A 24194-nucleotide genomic window follows, 5' to 3' on the forward strand; every position below is an offset into this window, starting at 1 on the left:
TCCAGAACTAAGGGCATAGGTTTAGGATGAGAGGAGAAAGATATAAAAGAGACCGATGGGGCAACTTTTTCACACAGAAAGTGGTACATGTATGGAATGAGCTGCCAGAGGAAGTGGTGGAGGCTGGTACAATTGCAACATTTAAAAGGCATTTGAATGGATATATGATTAGGAAGGGTTTGGAGGGATATGGGACAGGTGCTGGCAGGTGGGTCTAGATTGGGTTGGGATACCTAGTCGGCATGGACGGATTGCACCGAAGGGTCTGTTTCCATGCTGTACATCTCTATGACATTTTCTGGTAGTAGGCTATTTTAAATTGTGCTGAAATCAGTCTGTCCATACTTCATAGTGGATCATTGACAGTAAAGTCCACCCATTTATTAGTTACATTAATGTCAAGATTCAGGTAAAGATCATTTGTGTTTGCAACATTTAGAAAGTGCACCAAGAGCTTTATCACGACAGGTTGTTCTGGTACAACGCACATTTTGTCAGCGTGAATTGGCTATAATGTGATTGATGAATTGTGGATGATGTTTGGATAACACAAACAAGTTTGGCAATTTTCTATAACACAAGGTCACAGTGGAATGTACCTATTGCATTATAGCAAAACGACCTGTACACTAATGGGATGATTTCAGAGGTGCAAATAAGTAGACGGATTTGCATGATAGTAACCTATTTTCTGCATTGGGAACAAATACTAGTCCAAAATATGTTTAGCAATGGACCCTAAGTGGAATTCTGCCAAAACACTAATCTATCAGTGTCAGATCTTTCGGTGATCTAGTTTTCACAATGTGCCAGTCGTGGACTCTTCATGTGGATGCACTAGTTATAAAGGCCCAACGTCTCTTCTTCCTCAGGCAGCTGAGGAAATTTGACACGATGGCAAATACCCTTGCCAACTTTTATTGATGCGCCATCGGGATCATTCTGTCTGGATGTATCACTATGTGGTAAGGCAACTGTACCATTCAAGATCGGAGGCGGCTACAGAGAGTGGTAAATTCGGCCCAGATATTCACAAAGACCAACCTCCCATTTATAGAATGCATCTACCAGACCCGCAGTCAAGGAAAGGCTGCCAGCATTCACAAAGATCCATCCCACCCTGGCAATGTTTTTCTACAACCTCTACCATCGGGGAGAAGGTGAAGAAGCCTGAACATATACATACGGGCCAGTTTCGAAACAGCTTCTACCCTGCTGTTGTTAGAATACTGAATGGACTCAAAAATTCTTAACATTCGCCTGTACCTGTGTTTTTGTTTTTGCTGCTGTTTACCAATTATTTACTTATCTATGCTTCTGAACTACGTGATCTGCCTGTATTGCTTGCAAGACAAAGCTTTTCACTGTGCCTCGGTACACGTGACAATGAGTTCAATTCAATTCAGTCACTCTAACTTCTTCACATTGCTTAATTTCTTCCTCACTCTTTAAAGCTTCTGCAAATCTACTTTGTTATCCAATTCCTCTCTTCCTGCTTGTTTTTGCTCCCGAATTGTGACATGCCTTGGGTTGCAGTGTTGTATTAAATGAATGATGCTAATGCAGCTTGTCACTGCAGTGAAGTAACTAGTAACATACTTGCATACATGATGAGTAGCATAGAAATGCAAGTTGTTGACTGAACAAACTCAACATGACAATGTAAAAATAGCATCACTCTTAGACCAGAGTGATACATATCTTGCTGATGACAAGCAGATTTATGGTAAGAAACAAATGATAATTTGTGCTAATGAAGGTGAAGTTATGGACATTTGTCTTCTGTGAATCTATAGTCACCAACTAAAATTAGCTATATTCATTTTTATCTGGGAGCTCAAAAAGTCAATACAGAAAAGATTTTTATCTTACTGGATCTGTACTAAATCCAAATATAGGTTTAGAAACTGCTTCATCAGTTTGGATGCTACAATCAAAAGTATATTCATCACAACAGTCTTACACAAAAATACAAAATAATCATACCTATGTTCTGCTTCAAGAGAACTGGAGAGATAATCTTTTTCTGGGCCACAGAATGAGAGACTATGCTGATGACCATTTGCTTTCCCATTTTCATTTGTTTCTGGAATATTACGTACACAGTCCTATAGAAAAAATCAATTCGATTAAACAAATAAATGGACAAACAATACAAGTAGAAAGTGGACAGCATAATCTTTGGAAAAAGATTCTAAAATGGTGACACTTCAATTCCAACTCATTTTCCAGAATACTGAGGGATGGAAAAAATACATGGTTTAAAATGAGAACTGGTAAATGTATAAGGGAACAAATCAGTCATTAACCAGACATTGCGTACAGAAGGTTCCCACAAATGAGCCACACTATAATTCACACTAAGGTGAAATAGTATTAATTCATAGCATAATAGGAATATGTGTTTCAATTACATGCTTTAATGTCGGTGTGACTATGCTGTGGCTTTAGTAGATTTTGTTCTGCTTTTTTCTAAAAAGAAAGGTGGTGTTGAACAATCTACCAGAACCACTAAACTGCTCGTAAACAGCTTGAGAGGCCTTGGGATTTTTTTTTCCAGCAGTAGGAAGAATACAAGCAGCCTAGATTTGATATTGTGTAAACTGCTACAAAAAGACATATTTCTAGAGAAACTCAGCAGGTTTGGGTGCATCTATGGATACAGAGTTAACTCTTTTGAGTCCAATGACCCTACTTCAGAATATTTTTATTTGTAGTTACAAAACTGCCACAAAGACGTACCTTGACATTAACCTGGCATCATCAGGATTTCCTATAGCTAGCGAAAGAGTTGCCACTTTCTAGACAAGTGATAAATATGAGTTTGAATCTTTCAGGGGAAGATCTGAATTCCAGGACGCCCCCAAATAGCAGGGTGATCAATAATTGATCTTAAAATAGGAAAACGCATTTCTAGAAGCTTCTTGACATCAATCATGAAATGGCATACTTCCAATAAGAAATGCAAAGTTCATCAAGAATTAATACCATCAATACTAACGAAAGTAATGTACAAAAATGATCACTTCTTGACCCCCCTCAAGGATTCTCCATTATATATACAGTTGTAATAAGGACTGCAATGGAATGTTCGCTACTTCCTGCATGGGTACAACCACATTACTTGTACATCACACAAAACCATCCAAAGGAGAGATCTACATTCAATTCATGTTCCTGGATTGGGTTTACTGGCCACACTTCACATGTATACATCATACATACTCTCCCTTTTTCTCCCTCTAGGATGCACTGTGCAACTCAAGGTCATTTCAACTGCTGCTCCCTCCACAGTGACCTGTGAATGTAATTTCCAAGTCATTAAAAAAATCATAATCTAGAAACATTGTTGTGCCTTCATCATTTTCTGAAATCCCCTGAGATTATCTAGTGCCATTACTGGCAGGCACATACAAGTAAGGAAGAAATAAGCATGGCAATGTCTCGATTGAATTTATAATTTTCACCCAATTTCACATCAGTAATTTCCCAATGCCTTTGCTTTCCAAACAAGATGCTGAGAAATACGATGAGGCCCTCAGTTTGGCTTGGCAACTGAAAGATAAGTGGGCAAAAATGCACAATTTTCCTGGAAGCAGTACTTGATTTAAAGCCCATAATAACCATTTACCTTAGCTGGGTGATTTCAGACTGTCACTTAGGGGAATCACCAATATTTCCCAACCAACTGCACACAAATATATTAACAAAATCCCTATTGCACTGCTAACAGAAGGAAATTGCTTGACCTGTTGCCTATTTGTGATGATGCTGCTCCTTTAAGGTTATGGTGTCCTTGGTTTTGTTTCCCCCCCCAGAGAGGTCATAAAAGACAGACTCTGAAAAGCCTGGGTTTGACAGGATTTCGGGTCAATTTGATTATAGCTAACAGATGCTGCCTCAGACAAAAGGCTTTTAAGTAGAAAAAAAAACTTGTACAATGAAAGGGGAGTGGCCAGTTCTCTTAGCTCAGTTTTTCTCTGGTTTGGGTTTTTAAGCAGTTGAGTTTTGAAGCTACTGGACCCAAAGAAGCAGGTCCATGCTGGTACGATCTCTCTGACATCTCCTCTATAAGACCCTGTGTTTGACTTTACTTTTTGTGCTAAGGGGTGTTTATGGGATTTGTTGAAGTATTTGGAACAGTATCATTAAGTTGAGATGATCTGTTGGGTTTTTGAATAGGTTAAGTTATTCTGTCGTCTGTTCTCTTTTGTTTGTGTTTCATACAGTAATCTTGTAAATAAATTCTGTTTTGTTAAAACTAAGTGGTATGACCAGCTGCATCCCTCCTTGAATATCCGTGTTACACCTACTTAAAACAATGAGCAAAGTTGGGGTTCGGGCTACTTTCCTGAAATGTTGTGAGGGGGTTTGGTCTGGTCCATAACAGATTGGGGGCCCTTTGTGGGATCTGTTCTGTAGTTCCAAATTGGGATTCAGATTGTTGGACTTGAAGGGAGTGAGTGGTAGGTGGTAAGTATCTTCTGTTCCAGGTGTTGAATTCGGTTGATTTAAACAGTGCTCGGAAATAGCAATGGCTCTTTCTGTCATCAAGAATTTTCTGGGGGTGGAAAAGGTGACCTTGGGGGTTTTACAAAAAGGTAATTAAGGCCAAGCTGTGCAATTAACAAACAAGCTGGAGTTGGAGCTGCTTCCTTCCGTGAGGAAACGAGATAGAATTAAAGCAATAGCTCAGCATTTTAATTTGCTGGAAAGGCAATCAGAATCTTGAGCTGGCTAAAATTCAATTGAAAATGAAGCAGCTTGAATTAGAGGCAAAATACAAGGAATTACAATTAAAAGCAGAAGAGAGAGGAAGAGACAGCCTTAACTTCTGTCGAAGTGCCAATTTCTAGAGTTCAAAAATTCACTTTCTGAAGTAGTGAGAACTCATGTGGAAGAGCAGAGAGTTCAAATGGCAAGATTAGCTGCTGAAACAGCTGATGATTATGAGTTGGTCCATAAATCAAAGTTTGGCTTCCAAAACCAATTTCAATTCGGCAGGGATAGAAATTGGAGAAAAAGAGAAATCCTCACATAGAAAGGGAAAGATAGATCTCAGAAGATCATAAGGATAACTTACCATAGCGTAAAAAGGAACCCCTTGAAAGGGAAAGAAAAGTTAAAAAGCTCCAGTGTTTTCACTGCAAAGTTGGTCACATGAAATCAGTGTTGGTGGGTTAAGTAAAGCACTGTGACACCAGATGTAGGAAAACAGGATAAACCAGTGAATTTTGTTGGAGTGGTCACAGAAAGCACAGTGGAAGCTAGAAAACTGCACCAGAACGTACACGCTGATCGGAGATTGATAAAGATCTTCTTAAACCATATACATATACATAAACCATATACATATACATAAACCATATACAAGATAAAGTTTATTCGCATAGGCCAGGAGCAGCACGTAAAGAGGTTGTAATATTAAAGAGAGACAGGATCCTCTCAGTCTGTGATTCTGAAGGACTACTGCCAGGAAAGGTGCTAGTAATGGGAATTCACAGCGAGACAAAAAGGCTCAATTATGTAAAGTGAGGTTAGAGTGTCCAGAAAAGAGTGGAGAAGTCATGGTAGGGGTACTGGAAAACTCTCAGCTTCAGGAATATAATTTGCCCTTGCTAATGATATAGCTGGTTCACATGTAGGAGTGCTGCCTACTGTGGTTGAAAAGCCAGTGGAAACTCGGGCATCTGAACAATTGCAGGACACGTATCCTGGGATTTTTCCGGACTGTTGTGATAACAATGCCACAAAGTCACCAGTTGAAACGGGAGAGGTCAAACAGTACAGCTAGAAAACTGAAGTGGAATTAGTAGAGACCCTGTTTGATCAAATGGTGGACACAAACCAGGAGCAGATAGATGATGCAGCAGACATCTTTAGCTCAGATACATTAACTGAGTTACAGCAGAAACATGAAAATTTAAAGCAATTGTATCGAAAGGCATATGCAGAAAAAGAATCAGAATGTATTCTTGAATGTTATTATCTTAAAAATGATGTATTTATGAGGAAATGGAGACCATCACATATTCAGGCAGATGAGAAATGGGCAGAAGTTCACCAAGTTGTATTGCCAATGGGTAATAGAAAGGAGGTAGTTGAGAGTGCTGTATGTGCCACTAGCAGGTGGTCATTGAGGAGCTAGAAAAATAAAAACTAAAATACAAAAACATTTTTATTGGCCTGGACTGCACAAGAATGTAGTTGAATTTTGCCAGACATGTCTTGCATATTAGGTAATTGGAAAGCCACAGGCAGTAATAAAACCTGCACCTTTAATACCGATTACTGAATTTGAGGAATCTTTTACAAGAGTCTTAATTGATTGCGTAGCACCCCCACCGAGAACAAGAAGTGGGAATCAGTATTTGTTAACCATAATGGATGTGTCCACTAGATACATTAGTAGACATTTCACAATATCACAGCGAAAAGGATTGTAGAGGAATCACTCAAATATTTCACTAGATATGGACTACCCACAGATACAATCAGTTCAAGGGTCAAGCAATCACATCAAAATTATTCAACAAAGTTATGGACAGCTTAGGAATAAAGCAATTCAAATCTACTGCGTACCATCCAGAATCGCAAGGAGTGCTAGAAAGGTGGCATCAGACATTAAAGACCATGTTGTGGGCTTATAGTCAAGACTATCCAGATAACTGGGATAAATGAATTCTGAGTGGGGGAGTTGGCTAGACAGCATGCAGAAGTATCACAGCATACAATGAAACAGGAAGCAGACAAGAAATCAAAACTCGCCACTTTGCTATTGGGGATAAAGTGTTAGTATTACTTCCAGTGGCAGGTGAACCTTTAAAAGCAAGGTTTCGTGGACCATATCAAGTCAAACAAAGATTGAGTGAATATAGAACAATACAGCGCAGACCAGGCCTTTCGATCCTCGATGTTGCGCTGACCTGTGAACTAGTCTAAGCCCATCACCTGACCTTATCCCATTGTAATCCATATGCTTATCCAAGGTTTGTTTAAATGTCCCTAATGTGGCTGAATTAACTACACTGGCAGGCAGAGCATCCCACACCTTTACCACTGAGTAAAGAACCTGCCTCTGACATCTGTCTTAAATCTATCACCCCTCAATTTGCAGCTATGCTTCCCTGTTCAAGCAGACATCATCATCCTAGGAAAAAAACTCACTATCCACCCTATCTAATCCTCTGATCATCTTGTAGGTCTCTATTAAACACCCTCTTAGCCTTCTTCTCTCCAATGAGAACAGACCCAAGTCCTTCAGCCTTTCCTCCAGACCAGGCAACGTCCTGGTAAATGTCCTATGCAACTCTTCCAATGCTTCCACATCCTTCCTATAATGGGGCGACCAGAACTGTACACAATATTCGAAGTGAGGCCAAACGAGCAGTACATGGACATAAAGATCCCTCTGCACAACCACACTACCAAGAATCTTTCCATTGACCCAGTAGTCTGCCTTCCTGTTATTCTTCCCAAAATGAATCACCTCAGATTTAGCTGCATTGAACTCCGTTTGCCACCTTTCAGCCTAGTTCTGCAGTTTATCCAAGTCCCAATGCAACATTCTTCCACACTGTCTACTACTCCACCAACTTTCGTGTCATCTGCAAACTTACTAGCCCATCGACCTATGCCTGCATCCAAGCAATTTATAAAAATGACAAACAGCAGTAGTCCCAAAAGAGATCCTTGTGGCACACCACTAGTAATGGACTCCAGGCTGAATTTTTTCCATCGACCACCACTCGGTGCCTTCTTATAGAAAGCCAGTTTTTAATCCATACTGCTAAAATCACCCTCAATCCTATGCCTCCGCATTTTCTCCAATAGCCTACCATGTGGAACCTTATCAAAGACTTTGCTGAAGTCCATGTACATCACATCAACTGCCCTACCCTCATCCATAGGCTTCGTCACCTTCAAAAAAACTCAATGAGGTTTGTGAGACATGACATGCCCTTGACGAAACCATGTTGACCATCTCCAAACAAATTGTTGCTTGCTAGATGATTATAAATCCTATCTCTTATAATCCTTTTCAAAAACTTTCCTACAACAGACACAAGGCTCACTGGTCTATAATTACCTGGGTCACCTCTGCTGCCCTTCTTGAACAAGGGCACAACATTTGCAATCCTCCTGTCCTCTGGTACTAAACCTGTAAACAATGATGACCCAAAGATCAAAGCCAAAGGCTCCTCCCTCGCTTCCCAGAGAATCCTCGAATAAGTCCCATCCAGCCCAAGGGACTTATCTACTTTCACACATTCTAAAATTGGTAACACCTCCTCCTGACTAACCTCAATCCTTTCTAGTCAAAAAGCCCGTATCTCAGTCTTCATCTCTACAACATTCTACTTTTCCTGACTGAACACAGATGAGAAATATTTGTTTAATACCACTCCGATCTCCACAGGGTCCACACACAACTTCCCACTTCTGTCTTTGACTGGCCCTATTCCTCAGATCCCACTGTCACCAACCCCGCCCCCCCAGAACCGAGGGGAACACTACCCCTGCTCATGACTCGACCCTCATTCCCCCTACCACCACACCCACTCTAGTCACAGACTCCACCCCCACTCCCAGCTCCCAGCCCTGCCAAGTTTTCACCATTCCCCCTGACCTCCCCCTCACTGAGGACGAACGATCAGTCCTCAGCAAAGGACTTTTATCCCCCTCCACCCACGCATCAATGAATTTAATACACACCATGATGTTGAACACTTCTTCCGCCGCCTCCGCGTCCGAGCCCACTTTTACAATCAGGACTCCCACCCACCTTCCAAGGACCCATTTGTCCGCCTCCAGCACACTCCATCCATCTGGACACCCAGTGCTGGCCTATTATTTGCCCTTGACCTCTTCATTTCCAACTGCCGCCGGGACATTAACCGCCTCAACCTGTCTACCTCCCCCCCACTCCAACCTCTCACTCTCACAACACGCAGCCCTCCACTCCCTCTGCTCCAATCCCAACCTCACGATCAAACCAGCAGATAAAGAGGGCGTACTTGTAGTCTGGCATACTGACCTCTACACTGCTGAAGCCAGATGCCAACTCGAAGATACCTCCTCCTACCGCTGCCTCGACTATGACCCCACCCCCCTATCACCAAACCAAAGTTTCCTAGACCATACAGAACCTCATCACCTCAGGAAATCTCCCACCCAGAGCTTCCAACCTCTTAGTCCGGGAACCCCGCACCGCCCGATTCTACCTCCTTCCCAAGATCCACAAGCCTGGCCACCCTATTGTCTCAGCATGCTCCTGCCCCACCGAACTCATCTCTCCCTACCTCGACACTATCCTATCCCCACTAGTCCAAGAACCCCCCACATACGTTCGAGACACCACCCACGCCCTCCACCTCCTCCAAGACTTCCGTTTCCCCGGCCCCCAATGCCTCATCTTCACCATGGACATCCAATCCCTCTACACCTCCATCCGCTATGGCCAGGGCCTCCAAACCCTCTCCCGACGTCCCCAACAGTACTCTTCCACCGACACTCATTTGTTTGGCTGAACTGGTCCTCACCCTTAACAATTTCTCCTTCGAATCCTCCCACTTCCTCCAGACCAAAGAGGTAGCCATGGGCACCCTAATGGACCCCAGCTATGCCTGTCTCTTTGTTGGCAATATAGAACAGTCCATCTTCCATAGTTACACTGGCATAACTCCTCACCTCTTCCTCCGCTACATTGATGACTGCATTAGTGCCACCTCGTGCTCCCGTGAAGAGGTTGAGCAATTCATCAACTTCACCAACACATTCCACCTCGACCTTAAATTCACCTGGACCATCTATAACACATCCCTCCCCTTCCTGGGCCTCTCCATCTTCATTAATGACGACCGACTTGACACTGACATTTTTTACAAATACACCAACTCCTACAGCTACCTGGATTACACCTCTTCCCACCCTACCTCCTGCAAAAATGCCATCCAGTATTCCCAATTCATTCGCCTCTGCTGTATCTGCTCCCAGGAGGACCAGTTCCACCACAGAACATACCAGATGGCCTCCTTCTTTAGAGACCGCAATTTCCCTTCCCACGTGGTTAAAGATGCCCTTCAACGCATCTTGTCCACATCCTGCACCTCCACCGTCAAATCCCACCCCTCCAACCGTACCAAGGACAGAACCCCCCTGGTGCTCACCTTCCACCCTATCAACCTTCGCATAAACCACATCATCCGATGACATTTCCGCCACCTCCAAATGGACCCCAGCACCAGGGATATATTTCCCTCCCCACCCATTTCCGCTAAGACTGTTCCCTCCATGACTACCTAGTCAGGTCCACGCCTCCCAATAACCCACCCTCCCTTCCTGGCACCCTCCCCTGCCACCGCAGGAATTGCAAAACCTGCGCCCACACCTCCTCCCTCACCTCCATCCAAGGCCCCAAAGGAGCCTTCCACATCCAAAGTTTTACCTGCACATTCACCAATATCATTTATTGGATCCGTTGCTCCCGATGCGGTCTCCTCTACATTGAGACTGGACGCATCCTAGCAGAGCGCTTTAGGGAACATCTCCGGGACACCCGTACCAATAAATCCCACCGCCCTGTGGTCCAACATTTCAACTCCCCCTCCCACTCTGCCGAGGACATGCAGGTCCTGGGCCTCCTCCACCGCTGCTCCCTCACCACCCTGGAGGAAGAACGCCTCATCTTCCGCCTCGGAACACTTCAACCCCAGGGATCAATGTGGACTTCACCAGTTTCCCATTTCCCCTTCCCCCACCTCACCCCAGTTCCAACCTTCCAGCTCAACACCGTCCCCATGATCTGTCCTACCTGCCTATCTTCATTTCCACCTATCCACTCCACCCTGGTTTCCAGCAACTGCAGTCCTTGTTTTTACCTGGCCCTATTCCTACCCAAGTGATCCTTTTATTCCTCACATACCTATAGAAAGCTTTAGAGTTCTCCTTTATTCCACCTGCTTAAAAAGCGTTCATGTCCCCTCTTTGCTCTTCTTAACTCTCTCTTTAAATCCTTCCGAGCTAATCTGTAACTCTTCATCAACTTATTAGATTCTTACAGTATGGAAACAGACCCTTCAGCCCAACAAGTTCACATCAGACCCATTTCCCTCTGACTAATGCACCTAACACTATGGGCAATTTTAGAATGGCCAATTCACCTGACCTGCACATCTTTGGACTGTGGGAGGAAACCAGAGCACCCAGAGGAAACCCACGCAGACACAGGGAGAATGAGCAAACTCCACACAGATAGCTGCATGAGGCCGGAGTCGAACCTGGGTCCCTGGTGCTGTGAGGGAGCAGTGTTAACCGCTGAGCCACTGTGCTGCCTCATCTGAACGATGTTGCTCAACATCACAAAAGCCTCCCTCTTCCGTTTAACAAGAGATACAGTTTTTGTCGTAAACCACGCTTCCCTTATCACTTCCTCCCTGTCTGACAGAGATATACCTATCAAGCACACGCAATACCTGTTCCTTAAACCACCTCCACATTTCAACTGTCCCCATCGCATGCATTTTGCTACTCCATTCTATGCCTCCTAAGTTTTGCCTAATTGCATTATAATTGCCCTTCCCACATCTATAGCTCTTACCCTGTGGCATGCACCTATCCCTTTCCATCGCTAAACTAAACGTAACCGAATTATGGTCACTTTCTCCAAAGTGCTCGCCTATCACTAAATCAAACACCTGGCCTGGTTCATTACCAAGCACCAGATCCAGTGTGGCCTCTCCTCCTGTAGGCCCTTCAACTGCGTCAGCAAACCCGCTTGCACACATTGGACAAAAACTGATCCATCCGACGTACTAGAGTTATAGCATTTCCAGTCAAGGTTAGGGAAGTTAAAGTCCCCCATAATGACCACCTGTTCCTTTCACTCCTGCCCAGAATTGTTTCGTCAATCCTCTCTGCCACATCCCTTGAACTTTGCGGAGGCCCATAAAAAACTCCCAGCAGTGTGACTTCTCCTCTCCTGTTTCTAACCTCAGTCCATACCACCTCAGTAGCCAAGTCCTTGTCAAAAGTTCTTTCAGCCACCGTTATACTGTCCTTGACTAACAAAGCCACACCTCCCGCTCTTTTACCACTTTCCCTGTTCTTAATGAAAGATCTGAACCCTGGAACCTGCAACATCGATTCCTGACCCTGTTCTATCCGTGTTGACCACAACATCGAAGTCCCAGGTACCTATCCTTCCTGCAAGCTCACCTAGCTTATTCCGAATACTCCTGGAGTTGAAGCAGACACACTTCAAACCAGTTTGCTGTCTGCCAGCACATGCCTGTGACCGTGAAATCCTGTCCATGCCCTCCCTACTCTCATCCTCCTGTGCACTGGAACTACACCACAGGTTCCCACCCCCGGCTGAGCTAGTTTAAACCCACCTGAATAGTATTAATAAATTTCCCACCCAGGATAATAGTTCCCTCTGGTTCAAGTAAAGACTGTCCTGTTTGTAGAGGTCCCATTTTACCCAGACTGAGCCCCAATTATCCATATACCTGAAACCCTCCCTCCTGCACCAACCCTGCCGCCACATATTCAGTTGATCCCCCTTCTTGTTCTTCGCCTTGCTATTACGTGGCACAGGTAACAAACCAGAGAGAACAACTCTGATTATTCTCGCTCTGAGCTTCCACCCTAGCTCCCTGAAGTCCTGCCTTACATCCCTATCCCTTTTTCTACCTATGTTGTTGGTACCTATGTGGACCACGACTTGGGGCTGGTCATCCTCTCCCTTCAGGACACCAAAGACAAAATTTGAGACATTATGGACTCTGGCACCTGGGAGGCAACACACCAACCATGAGGTTCTTTTGCTCCCAATGAACCTTCTATCTAAGCCTTTAACTATTGAGTCTCCAATGATTAACACTCTCCTCCTTTCCCTCCTTCCCTTCTGTGCAACAGGGACTGACTGTGTGCCAGAGACCTGCACCCTAATGCATGCCGTTGGTAGGCCATCCCCGACAACATATCCAAAATGGTATACTCATTTCTCAGGGGAATGCCCACAGGGGATCCCTGCACTGACTGTTTATTCCCCCTTTTAACAGTTACCCAGATTTCTTCATGCCCAGGAGTAACTACTTCCCTGTAACTCTTACTTATCACAGACTCTGCCACCAGAATGATCCAAAGTTTATCCAGCTCCCGCTCCAGTTCCCTAACGCGGCCTTGGAGAAGCAAGAGTTGGGTGCACTTCCTGCAGATGTACTTGGATAGGACACTAATGGCGTCCCTCACCTCAAACATCATGAAGGAGGAAAATTTCTCTCCCTGCACTGCCATCCCTGCTAGTCCCCTTATCAGAAAGTAAAAAAGATGAACTATTTGATAAGGACTCCAGACAGAAAGAAATCACACAGAGTGTGTGGTGTGAATATGCTCAAAAGGTATTTTGACAAGGAAGGAAAGCCAAAAGAGACTGTGTTATTTGTTACAATACAGAGAGAAGAACCAAGGTCAGAGGATTCTGAATTGGAGATTTCTCAAATTAAATTGGACAATGAGGAAGTTGTCAAAATTGGGATAAATTATCGAGTTAACTTCCAGAGGAATATTGGAATGACCTGAAAGAGTTATTACTATTCAAAGTTTGTGAGAAGATTTGTAGCTCGGGTGCTCGTTGCTGTGGATGGCACTCATCCACAAACTCCATCAACAAACACATCGACCTGGACCCAATATACCGGCCACTACAGCGGACAGCTGAAACTGACAACCGGAAGCGGCAGGGACAGGCCACTATAAATGCCGGAGGAAACTCCACAGAAGCGCTTCACAGGAGGCGCCCAAGCACTGAGGATGTCACCTAGACAGGGGACGAAACGTTTACAACAAAAACTTCCAGCTCGGCGAACAGAACCACAGCAACAGAGTTATTATTATCACATGAGGAGATACGTGGAAATAAGCTGAAAAGTATTAATTATGCATGATGCAGCAAAAAAGAGATGCTGTTCCTTGTACATATAATCCTCTAAAGTTGGCACAGGTTCAAAAGGAGATTGGACACATGCTCCAAAATGACATAATCAAAGTGAGTTACAGTGACTGGAGCTCACCCATAGTAATGGTGCCAAAACGAGATGGTACCCTGCAGTCATATGTGGACTATCACAAAGTCAATGCAGTTACAAAAACTGATGCATTTCCTATTCCGCTTTTGGAAGACTGTGTTGATTTGCTCAGAGGATACTGGCAGGTACCTTTGTCAGAAAGAGCAAAGACAATTTCGGCTTTCGTAATGTCGAGCGGACTGTATCAGTTTAAGGTCATGTCATTTGGTATGAAAAATGTGCCAGCCACATTTCAGAGACTAACTAATAAAGTCATTGCCAGATTACTCAACTGTGTATATAGATGACGCAGTGATTATTTAGTCACACATCGAAGGAACGTTTATCAAACTTGTTCGATCGACTTCAGAAAACAGGCTTGGTGATAAACCTGGCTAAACGTGAATCTGCCAAAGCCCAAGTAGCCTTCCAGGGCCATGTTACTGGACATGGACAAATGGCCCCATGGGGATGCAAAACCAAAGGTAATTGTGAGGTTCCCCATACCATCAACAAAAACAGCAGCACTATGGTTCCTGGGACTGAGTGGATTTTATCGAAAATTCACACCAAATTTTATCAGTGTGGCTGTTCCACTCACTGAATTGTTGAAGAATGGCAAGAAGTTTCAGTGGGCAGCTGACTGTCAGAAGGCATTTGACAGCTTGCAAGCTGTGTTAACCACTGCCTCAGTATTAGAGTCATAGAGATGTTCGGCACGGAAATAGACCCTTCGGTCCAACCCGTCCATGCCAACCAGATATCCCAATCCAATCTAGTCCCACCTGCCAGCATCTAGCAGCTCATTCCATACACATACCACCCTCTGTGTGAAAACGTTGCCCTGTAGGTCTCTTTTATATCTTTCTCCTCTCACCCTAAACCTATGCCCTCTAGTTCTGGACTCCTCGGCTCCAGGGAAAAGACTTTGTCTATTTTGGGCAGCACGGTGGCACAGTGGTTAGCGCTGCTGCCTCACAGCGCAAGAGACCCGGGTTCAGTTCCCGCTTCAGGGAACTGTCTGTGTGGAGTTTGCACATTCTCCCAGTGTCTGCGTGGGTTTCCTCCAGGTGCTCCGGTTTCCTCCTACAGTCCAAAAATGTGCAGGTTAGGTGAATTGTCCATGCTAAATTACCCGTAGTCCTTAGGTGAAGGGGTAAATGTAGGGGAATGGGTCTGAGTGGGTTGCTCTTCGGAGGGTCGGTGTGGACTTGTTGGGCTGAAGGGCCTGTTTCCACACTGTAAGTAATCTAATCTAATAGTAATCTAATCTATCCTATCCATGCCTCGCATGATTTTGTAAACCTCTATAAGGTCACCCCTCAGCCTCCGACGCTCCAGGAAAAACAGCCCCAGCCTTTTTAGCCTCTCCCCTATAGCTCAAACCCTCCAACCCTGGTAACACTCTTGTAAATCTTTTCTGAACCCTTTCAACTTTCACAACATCTTTCTGATAGGAAGACCACCAGAATTGCATGCAATATTCCAACAGTGGCCTAACCAATGTCCTGTACAGCCACAACATGACCTCCCAACTCCTGTATTCAATACTCCGACCAATAAAGGAAAGCATACCAAACACCTTCTTCACTATCCTATCTACCTGCGACTCCACTTTCAAGGAGCTATGAACCTGCACTCCAAGGTCTCTTTGTTCAGCAACACTCCCTAGGATCTTATCATTAAGAGTACAAGTTCTGCTAAGATTTGCTTTCCCAAAATGCAGCATCTCACATTTATCTAAACTCCATCTGCCACTTCTCAGCCGATTGGCCCATCTGATTAAGATCCCAGAGCAGCTAGTTCTTACAATTCTGTGGCATCTACAATCATACAGCAGTTTCCCACACCTAATTACGCAAAGCCTTTAAAAGGTGGCTATCGATGCAAGTGATGTTGGTGCAGTGCTGTGCTCTTGCAGGAAGATGATGAGAAGATAGAAAGACCCATCAGGTATTTCTCAGGAAACTGAATATTCATCAGCAGAAATATTTGACGGTTGAGAAGGATACTTTGAGCTTGGTGTTGGTATTACAACACTTCAATGTGTATGCTGCCAGTAACGTATCAAAGATAATCATATACACTGATCTTAACTCATTGAAGTTTGTGGAGAAATTTAAGAACAAAAATGCCCAACTGTTTAGATGGAGTTTGTTTTTACAGTCATTCAAATTGAAAACTGTGCATGTGGCAGGAGAAACAAATGTGATTGCCGATGCATTGTTGCAACTCGAATGAGAAACAGACGCATTCGGTGGCAGGGGTAAAACAGACTGAAACGGAATGTACTAGTGCATGTTTATAGTCGATGTAATGTATGCATGTGTTGCAGTGTACTAACAATTTAAGATTAACGAGTTTCAGCATGAAGCTATATTTGGATATTGATGGTTCGTTTTTTTTAAAGGGGGAAGGTGTGACAATGCTGCTCCTTTAATAAGGTTATGTTGTCCTTGGTTTTTTCCCCCAGAGAGGTTGTAAAAGGCACAGACTTTGAAAAGTCTGGGTTTGAAGGGCTTTAGGGCCAATTTGATTGTAGCTGCCTCAGGCAAAAGGCTTTTAAGTTTTAAAAAAACACTTGTACAATGGAAAGGGGAGTGGCCAGTTCTCTCAGCTCAGCTTTTCTCTGTTTTATTTTTAAGTAATAGCGCTTTGAAACTGCTGGACCCAAATAAGTGGGTCCATGCTGGTACCCACTCTCTGACATCTCTCCTGTGTTTGATTTTACTTTTTCTGCTAAAGGATGTTTATGGGGATTGTTGCAAGTATTTGGAACAGTATCATTAAATTGGGATGATCGGTTGGGTTTTTGAATAGTAAGTTAGTCTACATTCTGTTCTCTTTTGTTTGTATTTCATTTGGTAATCTTATAAATAAATTCTGTTTTGTTTAAAACTACGTGGTTTGACCAGCAGCATCTCTCCTTGAATATGTGCATAACACTTGCTTAAGACAACTCGCAAAGTTAGGGTCTGGGCTACTTTTTGAAATGTTTTGAAGGGGTCTAGTCTGGTCCATAACACACTGCGCCAGCAATATGGTGCAGCAAGATTCGCAAAGGGTTTAAGAATATATAGCTTGCACCCAGGTACCCTAACATGGAAATCTGTTCAATGTCATTAATTTTGGCAGGAAAGAATTTTAATTTTTCAATGCGGGTCATGTGGTGAATCTGCACTACTTAAGCAAATGTTTGCAAAGAAAAGTATAAACAAAACATTTAAGTTGAATTGTAGCAGTGGTGATCAGTTACTTCACTCACTTCTAATTTGTTGAAGTCTGTATGTTCTGAGATTTCGTCATTCCGGTCATCTTTCAGTGTCTTCAGAAACTCACTCTTCTTGTCTGACTTTACCCGAGTTAGTTTCATTAAACGATTTGTGCTGATCTCTATTGGAGGGGTGGTACTTGAAGGAGTCTGAAAGAAAAAGGAACCATTTTGAGAAAATATCTAAGTTTAATGATAGTATACTCTCAAATTAATATATTGTTTTCCTCATTTTGCTATACCCTGCGAAATCCATAATGAGGGAGTTCACAAACCAAAATCTGAGACATTTTATTTTAGAGATTTTTGTCAACTAGCTAATGCCTTTTAACAACAATTCAGCACGAGATTTGTGTGACGTAAATTTGATAAATTAACAGTTAAAGTGAGTAAAGCAATGTCACAGACAAAGTATGAAAACAGTAGAGGAAAATAAGTCTTCATGATAAGTGCAAGTATATTTTAAAAATTTTCAAATGTCAAATAGAGCAACAAATTTAATATCAGTCCCCTGAAGACATCTTGCAAGCTCCAAAACTAAATAGGTAACTTTTTAAATGAATAATTTATAGAGAGTTCCTGGAACAAATAAAAACACACCAAATTTGGAGTCCACAGTCAGGAACCATTCAGACTATGCCATTTTGTTATACTTGACAGCTCTTGATAATTAATTCTCATTACTTGCCTTTTGTCCACATCTTAATATTAATACTGCTCAAATATACTGCTCGTTAAATATCCCAAATGACTTTATTTACAGCTTTCTGAAACACTTTCATATTTTCACAATTCATGTTTTTTTTAGACTTACTGAAATATTGCATATTTAAAGTAGGAGAAAAGGAAATAGAAACAGGGCTGGCAGGTTTGGGACCAAAGTGGTGTCCAGAAAAAGAAGTGTTCAGATCACACAATGCTTCTTGGAAAAAAAACTGCAATGCTTTGTTGTGGAGGTATGGCATTTTGGCTCGAAACAAATTAGCAAGGAATAGTACCCCTAACTTAGAGCAGCAAAGAATATAGTTGATCAAGAGTGCTCAAATGAATTTGAGCAATGCTTTGAAAGGAATTTGATGATAAAAGATAAAAGTTGTCACTGGGTCACAGCAAACCAAGGTGGCTTGGTAAAGACAAAGGTGATCTGAATGCTGACACAGGAAATGGAACTCTGAATTACCTCAAGTTTGCAAATATATGTTGCGCCCCTGTGAAAAGCACTGGAGGAGAAATTAATCCCTCAAAATGAAAAATGATATAAATTAGACGTTGAGCAGTTGCAGCATAGTCAGACCACAAATTATCATGCTCTAGCCATGGAAGATTATAAAATTAACATTCAATCAAATAGGGAGAAACTTAGCTGAAATGTTGTTCCGAATGATGTTGTTCCACATTTGACTTGGCTTAGTCTGTCATAATAACTAAATAGCCAAGTTAAATAGTGCTGGATTGTCAACAGCATTAATATAAAGTATTTTAAGTTAAGTTTCAGCTTGCTCAAATGAATGAGAAAATGCTTTCTCTACCCTGGTGTATCAATATTCAACTTCAATAGACTATCCTACTACATCCTATTTTCTATCTGGTAATCTGTAGAATCAGAATCTGTATCATGACTTTCAGGTCAAGTATTCCAAATGTACTTCATACATCAATGAAATATTATTATTTGTATCACGTAGGCAAATGTAGCAGCCAGTCTGCATAAGGCCCACAAACAGCAAAAAGGTAGTTAACTAGATAATCAATTTTAGTGGTGCTAGTTAAAGGAGAAGTATTGGCCACCACATTAAGTGAAATTCCCAACTATCTTTGAGAAATACCATGGATGCTTTCACATATACTTTCAAATAGAGTTCTCCTGGACCCCATTGCGGTCAAACGATTTATAGTGGCACAAGAAGCATTTGTATGTTAAAACATAAAACACACAACATGAGAGTTGTAAAATATACGTCTAAGCTTTTTTGCAATCTCTATTCTAAACATTGGGAAAGCAGCCAGAATTGTGTTGCTCTCACATTTCCAAGCAGGGAGCTCAAGAGCAGAAGAAGTACTTAGGATTCTTCTGGCCACAACGAGAATGGAATAAAAAAAGTCATAAATGTCTTACAATTTATCTATACTTCTGATGTAAATGAGTACAGCATCACATACTTGTCATTCTTTATCAGATTTCTAATATAACCAAAGATATACATGACAGCAATGACAATAATTGACCATAATAACATATCAAATCAGCTAAACCAATATTAACAGAAATAAAGAAATTAAAACTAAAGTGTCTCTACCACTTATTTATAGAAATAATTTGCCTCAAGTTATTATTTCCCATCAGTAATAAAGGGGATAAACAGGAAATAATTTAAAACAAGGATTAGTTGTTGTTTAGCTGGTAAAAGACAGAACCGGGATACTGAGTTAATATTTTGCTTTGCAACATCATCATGTCTCACGAAGAGTATTGGTCTTAACTTTTCACTAAATACTGGAAATGAAGCAAAGCATTGTAAATCCAAATTTGCAGATGATACACAGTGAGAACTGTATACTATGCAAATGCAAGCAGGGAGTTACAAAGGGACACAGAATAAGTGAATGAAACTAAATTATGATAGATGATGCTCAACATGAGAAAACAGGAGTTTACCTACTTGACATTAGAGGAAAATAAAATCAGAATTCTCTCTTAATGATGACTGATGAAGAGTGTAAAGAATGATCAACTATATGTTACTGAAAGGCAGAGCCAGTACAAGCACCAACCCCTGCTCCTAATTTGTACGTTGGTCGGAAAGTAATACAAATTTTATAAACATAAATAAAAGATACCAAAGTAGTTAAAAAAAGGTACTGGAACGTTATTGACACCTAGCAAGTCTGGCTGCATATGTGGAGAAAGTTAATGTCTGATGAGTATTTACAATATTCTATTTAAGTTTTCAATTTCAAGTATTTGCAGTGTTTTGTTGGAATGTGAGTTGGAACACAGAAATGAATAAGGAATGTTAAAGTTATGAAAAGTATTAGTCAAACCTATTTAAACTGTTAGATTCAATTTTGAGCATTGATTCTAATGAAAACTCTACTGAAGAGTAGAATGCTAATTTGTCAAAATCATTTTGTTTAAAAACATTACAGGCACATGTTGCATTAACTTGGTTTGTGTTCCCTTGTGTTTAAGGGATGATCTCATTAAAATGAACCTGGGTTCAAAAAGGATAGGCACAAATAATTTATTTATTTTCATTTCGATCTAATGGTGAAGGAATCAACATGTTGCGGCTGTATAGGACAGTGGTCAGGCCACTTTTGGAATACTGTGTTCAGTTCTGGTCTCCCTGTCATAGTAAAGGGTTCAGAAAAGATTTACAAGGCTATTGCCAGGGTTTGAGCGAAAGGGAGAGACTGAATAGCTGGGGCTATTTTCCCTGGAGTGTTGGAGAATAAGGGGTAAAATCACGAGTAGTCAATGTCTTTTCCCCAGGGTAGGGGATTCCAAAACTAGAGGGCAAAGGTTTAAGGCAAGAGGGGAAAGATTTAAAAGGGACCTAAAGGACAACTTTTGCACGCAGAGGGTGGTCCGTGTATGGGATGAGCTGCCAGAGGTGGAGTGTAGGCTGGTAAGATTACAACATTTAAAAGGCATCAGGATGGGTGTATCTATAGGAAGGTTTCGAGGGATATGGGCCAAATCCTGGCAAATGGAACTAGATTAATACAGAATATCGCATCGGCATGGATGAGTTGGACAGAAGGATCTGTTTCCATAATGTACATCTCTACGACTTTATGAGGCTATAATATTGAACGTCAAACTTCATTTGTTGAGGAGTAAAATCAGAAAGCACAACTTTTCATAAAAAGGTAATGGAAATTTACAGCTCAATATACAGTTGTGTCAAATGAAATTTTCAAGAATGACAGAAAACAACAGTGCAGAAAAAGATATAGAGCAACAGCATGAAAACTGAATTGCAGGAGAAATCAGCCATATTCTAACTGATTGGAAGAACACACACAAGAGGCTGAATGGTCCTTTGAGCCCTATGGTTCTCTGCATACGATGCAGTTGATAAAGACAGTAAAATGAAGTACAACTACATCTTAAAATTAACTTAACAACTCTTAGATAAACAGTTCCCTTTCACAATGTTCAGTAAAAGCAAAGTCGCCATAGTTCCAGAAGTGTAGACTGCTCTCTCAATAGACAGATAATCAGCTAGAAGGTCACTATGCTTCAGGTGAGTGCGAGGTTGAAATGGTGGGATCTTGATGGTGACCTCAGTCAGTGCAGGAATTAAACCCTGCCGTTGGCATCACGCTGCACTGCACACCCGCTGTCCAGCCAACTGAGCTAACTGACCCCTAAAAGCAATACCCAAACATGTTTCACCACCTCACACTGTAAACAAATACCTGTCTGAAGTAATACTGAAAAGTGCACCACTGAAAAGAAAAGGAATAAACATGGCTCTAGATCAGTGCTGCATATTGAAGTGCTTTAGGATCTCATACAGATCATTAATTCCAAAATAATATTAGAGTAAGTTAAATTCATTCATGGAGGAGATAAATGATAACAAAATATAATTAGAACTGATTGTATTATAAAAATCATACCTCTTTTGGAGAGATGTGACAACTACCAGTAGACTGCACTGAAGGTTTGATCATTGCAACAGGACTTGTAATTGCTGAATCTTGGCCAGAGTAAAGTAAGCCAGGTTTGTTTTCCCTTGCAACAGATTTCCATGGACCTGGCTAAATTTGAAAACATATGGCAAGTAAGTTCTTTTTCAGCTACAACTGGAACATATGCATTTAGTTGTGACAATAATTCATGACTATTATTGATCTTAATAATAATGTTTAACTGTTCAAATTGACTGAATAACATTTATATCATCTACTTTCTGTATTATATTGATTTATTTCATAAGCATTGTTTACACCTTACACAATACGCAGCTATGAAAACCATTGCAAAAAATTCAAACAATGGGTTACTATACCTTTGTGGGAGGAGCTGCAGGTTTGGGTATTAGATTTTTGTAAACGCTCGGGTTTGCAGTGTTTTTGTTGCTGTTAGAAAAAGGGTTTCCTGAGGAACAAAAGCTAGTTGAGAATATTGGTTCCTCTTTCAAAACTTTTTTGATGACCAGCATCTTGGAAACTGGCTGCTTGGCACTTGGAGGGTTTTCTGCATTTAGAAGGATAAAAAGTGAATTAAATTATTTCATCTTTGCAAGTACTCGATTATATAATGGAACATGAGATAAACGTTATAAATTTCTATCCTCTAGTGTAAAACATCTACAATTCCATTAAGTAAAGGGTGTCATAGCTGTTCCAACTAACAAATGCACAGTAGTGTTCGAACTAAATTTAAAATGCAATCAATACATCTGTCCGAAGCAAGATTATTCAATGTATTTCATACTGGCAGATGCAAGAAGATGATAAATTATTCCCATTTCAGAAAACAAAATAAGGTTTCCAGAGAAATTTTAAGACAAATGCTTCAAAAACAAAAAAAACATCAGGAATATTCCTCCTCCATCCATCAGGACTGCAACCTTCCTTAAGATACATCACCAAAAAGAGCTGATCATATCAATTCTGTTCAGCTCTTCAGTCCTCTCGAGAGATTGCTCTGCTGGTGCAAAAGTAATCAGGGTTGAATAGGAACTGGAAAAACCAAAATTCTGAGATCTAATGTTTAGTTCAAATCAAATTTTCAAAATTCAATTCCTGCTTGTTCAAACTCAATTTTGAATACTTGCAACACCTTAATGGCCCTGAGACAGATTGGGAAGAGGCACAATTCTTTATCTACCTTAGGTTGCTGATTTCATGTTGGCTGGCTGACAATTCCCTTTCATGCCAAACACTACAAACATAAATGATGGTTGAAGACAGGCTGAACATAGCCATGAAAAGATTGGATTTGCCCAAATATCCAAGTAATTTACATGAACCAGAGATCTAGCCAATTGATACATGAACAGGAACAATGGTAGTGTAGATTTAAAGTAATGATAACTTCTCTGGTAAGTCACCTTTCATGTGATCACCTGCTTCTGATCATTTTCATACCTTCTCTATGTCCTATTTGTTTCTCTACAATGGCTTCAGTGAGATTATTTAATTTTGACAAATCAATTTCCGAAATAGTTTTCAAAGGAAAGTGATCAAGCTAAAAAAAACAGTATAAAAAAAAACAAATAGAAGCAACTTAAATGCTCTTATTAGAACTGATCTGGTTGAACTCCATCTCGGGTGTCAAACCACATAAAACTTCTCACACCTGTATCACAACAAGCTGAACAAATACTTTGCCTTTAATGGATACAAATTACAAAAACAACAATATTATAATAAATGAAGCAAATTTCCACAGCGTATTGTCCACAGCCCATACTTTGCCTTGATTGCACAAAATTTCCATTCGCGTTATCTTTGCTTGGATAAGCACTTGACAGCACGGTGACTCAGTGGTTAGCACTGCAGCCTCACAGCACCAGGGACCCAAGTTCGATTCCAGCCTCGGGCAAATGTCTGCATGGGTTTCCTCCCACAGTCCAAAGATGTGCAGATTAGGTGAATTGGCAATGCTAAACTGTCCATAGTGTTGCATGCATTAGTCAGAGGGAAACAGGTTACTCTACGGAGGGTCGGTGTGGACTCGTTGGATCTAAGGGCCTGTTTCCACACTGTAGTGAATCTAATCTAATCTAATCTTATGGAGTAATAAATGGAGTATTTGAGTTTAATTGATCAATTCCACTGCTGTGTACAGGACACAGATCTGGAAAGTACATGTGACTTGCCCTTTTAAATTATTG

The 24194-nt window shown here is 41.4% G+C and overlaps 1 protein-coding gene across 2 annotated transcripts in view; it reads right to left on the reverse strand.

Annotated features, from left to right (window-relative positions):
• The window catches only part of gpbp1l1 (GC-rich promoter binding protein 1-like 1), a 95794-nt gene that overhangs the window by 17859 nt on the left and 53741 nt on the right, over positions 1 to 24194 (reverse strand). For both annotated transcript variants that reach the window (XM_043699127.2, XM_043699128.2), the window contains exons 7-10: positions 22362 to 22549; positions 21970 to 22110; positions 17335 to 17490; positions 1987 to 2108 (exon numbers count right to left, since the gene is read on the reverse strand). In XM_043699127.2, the coding sequence (XP_043555062.1) occupies positions 1987 to 2108; positions 17335 to 17490; positions 21970 to 22110; positions 22362 to 22549 (607 nt within the window). The remainder of the gene's footprint in view (positions 1 to 1986; positions 2109 to 17334; positions 17491 to 21969; positions 22111 to 22361; positions 22550 to 24194) is intronic.

This window comes from Chiloscyllium plagiosum, unplaced genomic scaffold (assembly GCF_037043375.1).
Source record: "Chiloscyllium plagiosum isolate Xiang-an unplaced genomic scaffold, Cpla_swu_hap1 HiC_scaffold_9, whole genome shotgun sequence".
Lineage (NCBI taxonomy): Eukaryota > Metazoa > Chordata > Chondrichthyes > Orectolobiformes > Hemiscylliidae > Chiloscyllium > Chiloscyllium plagiosum.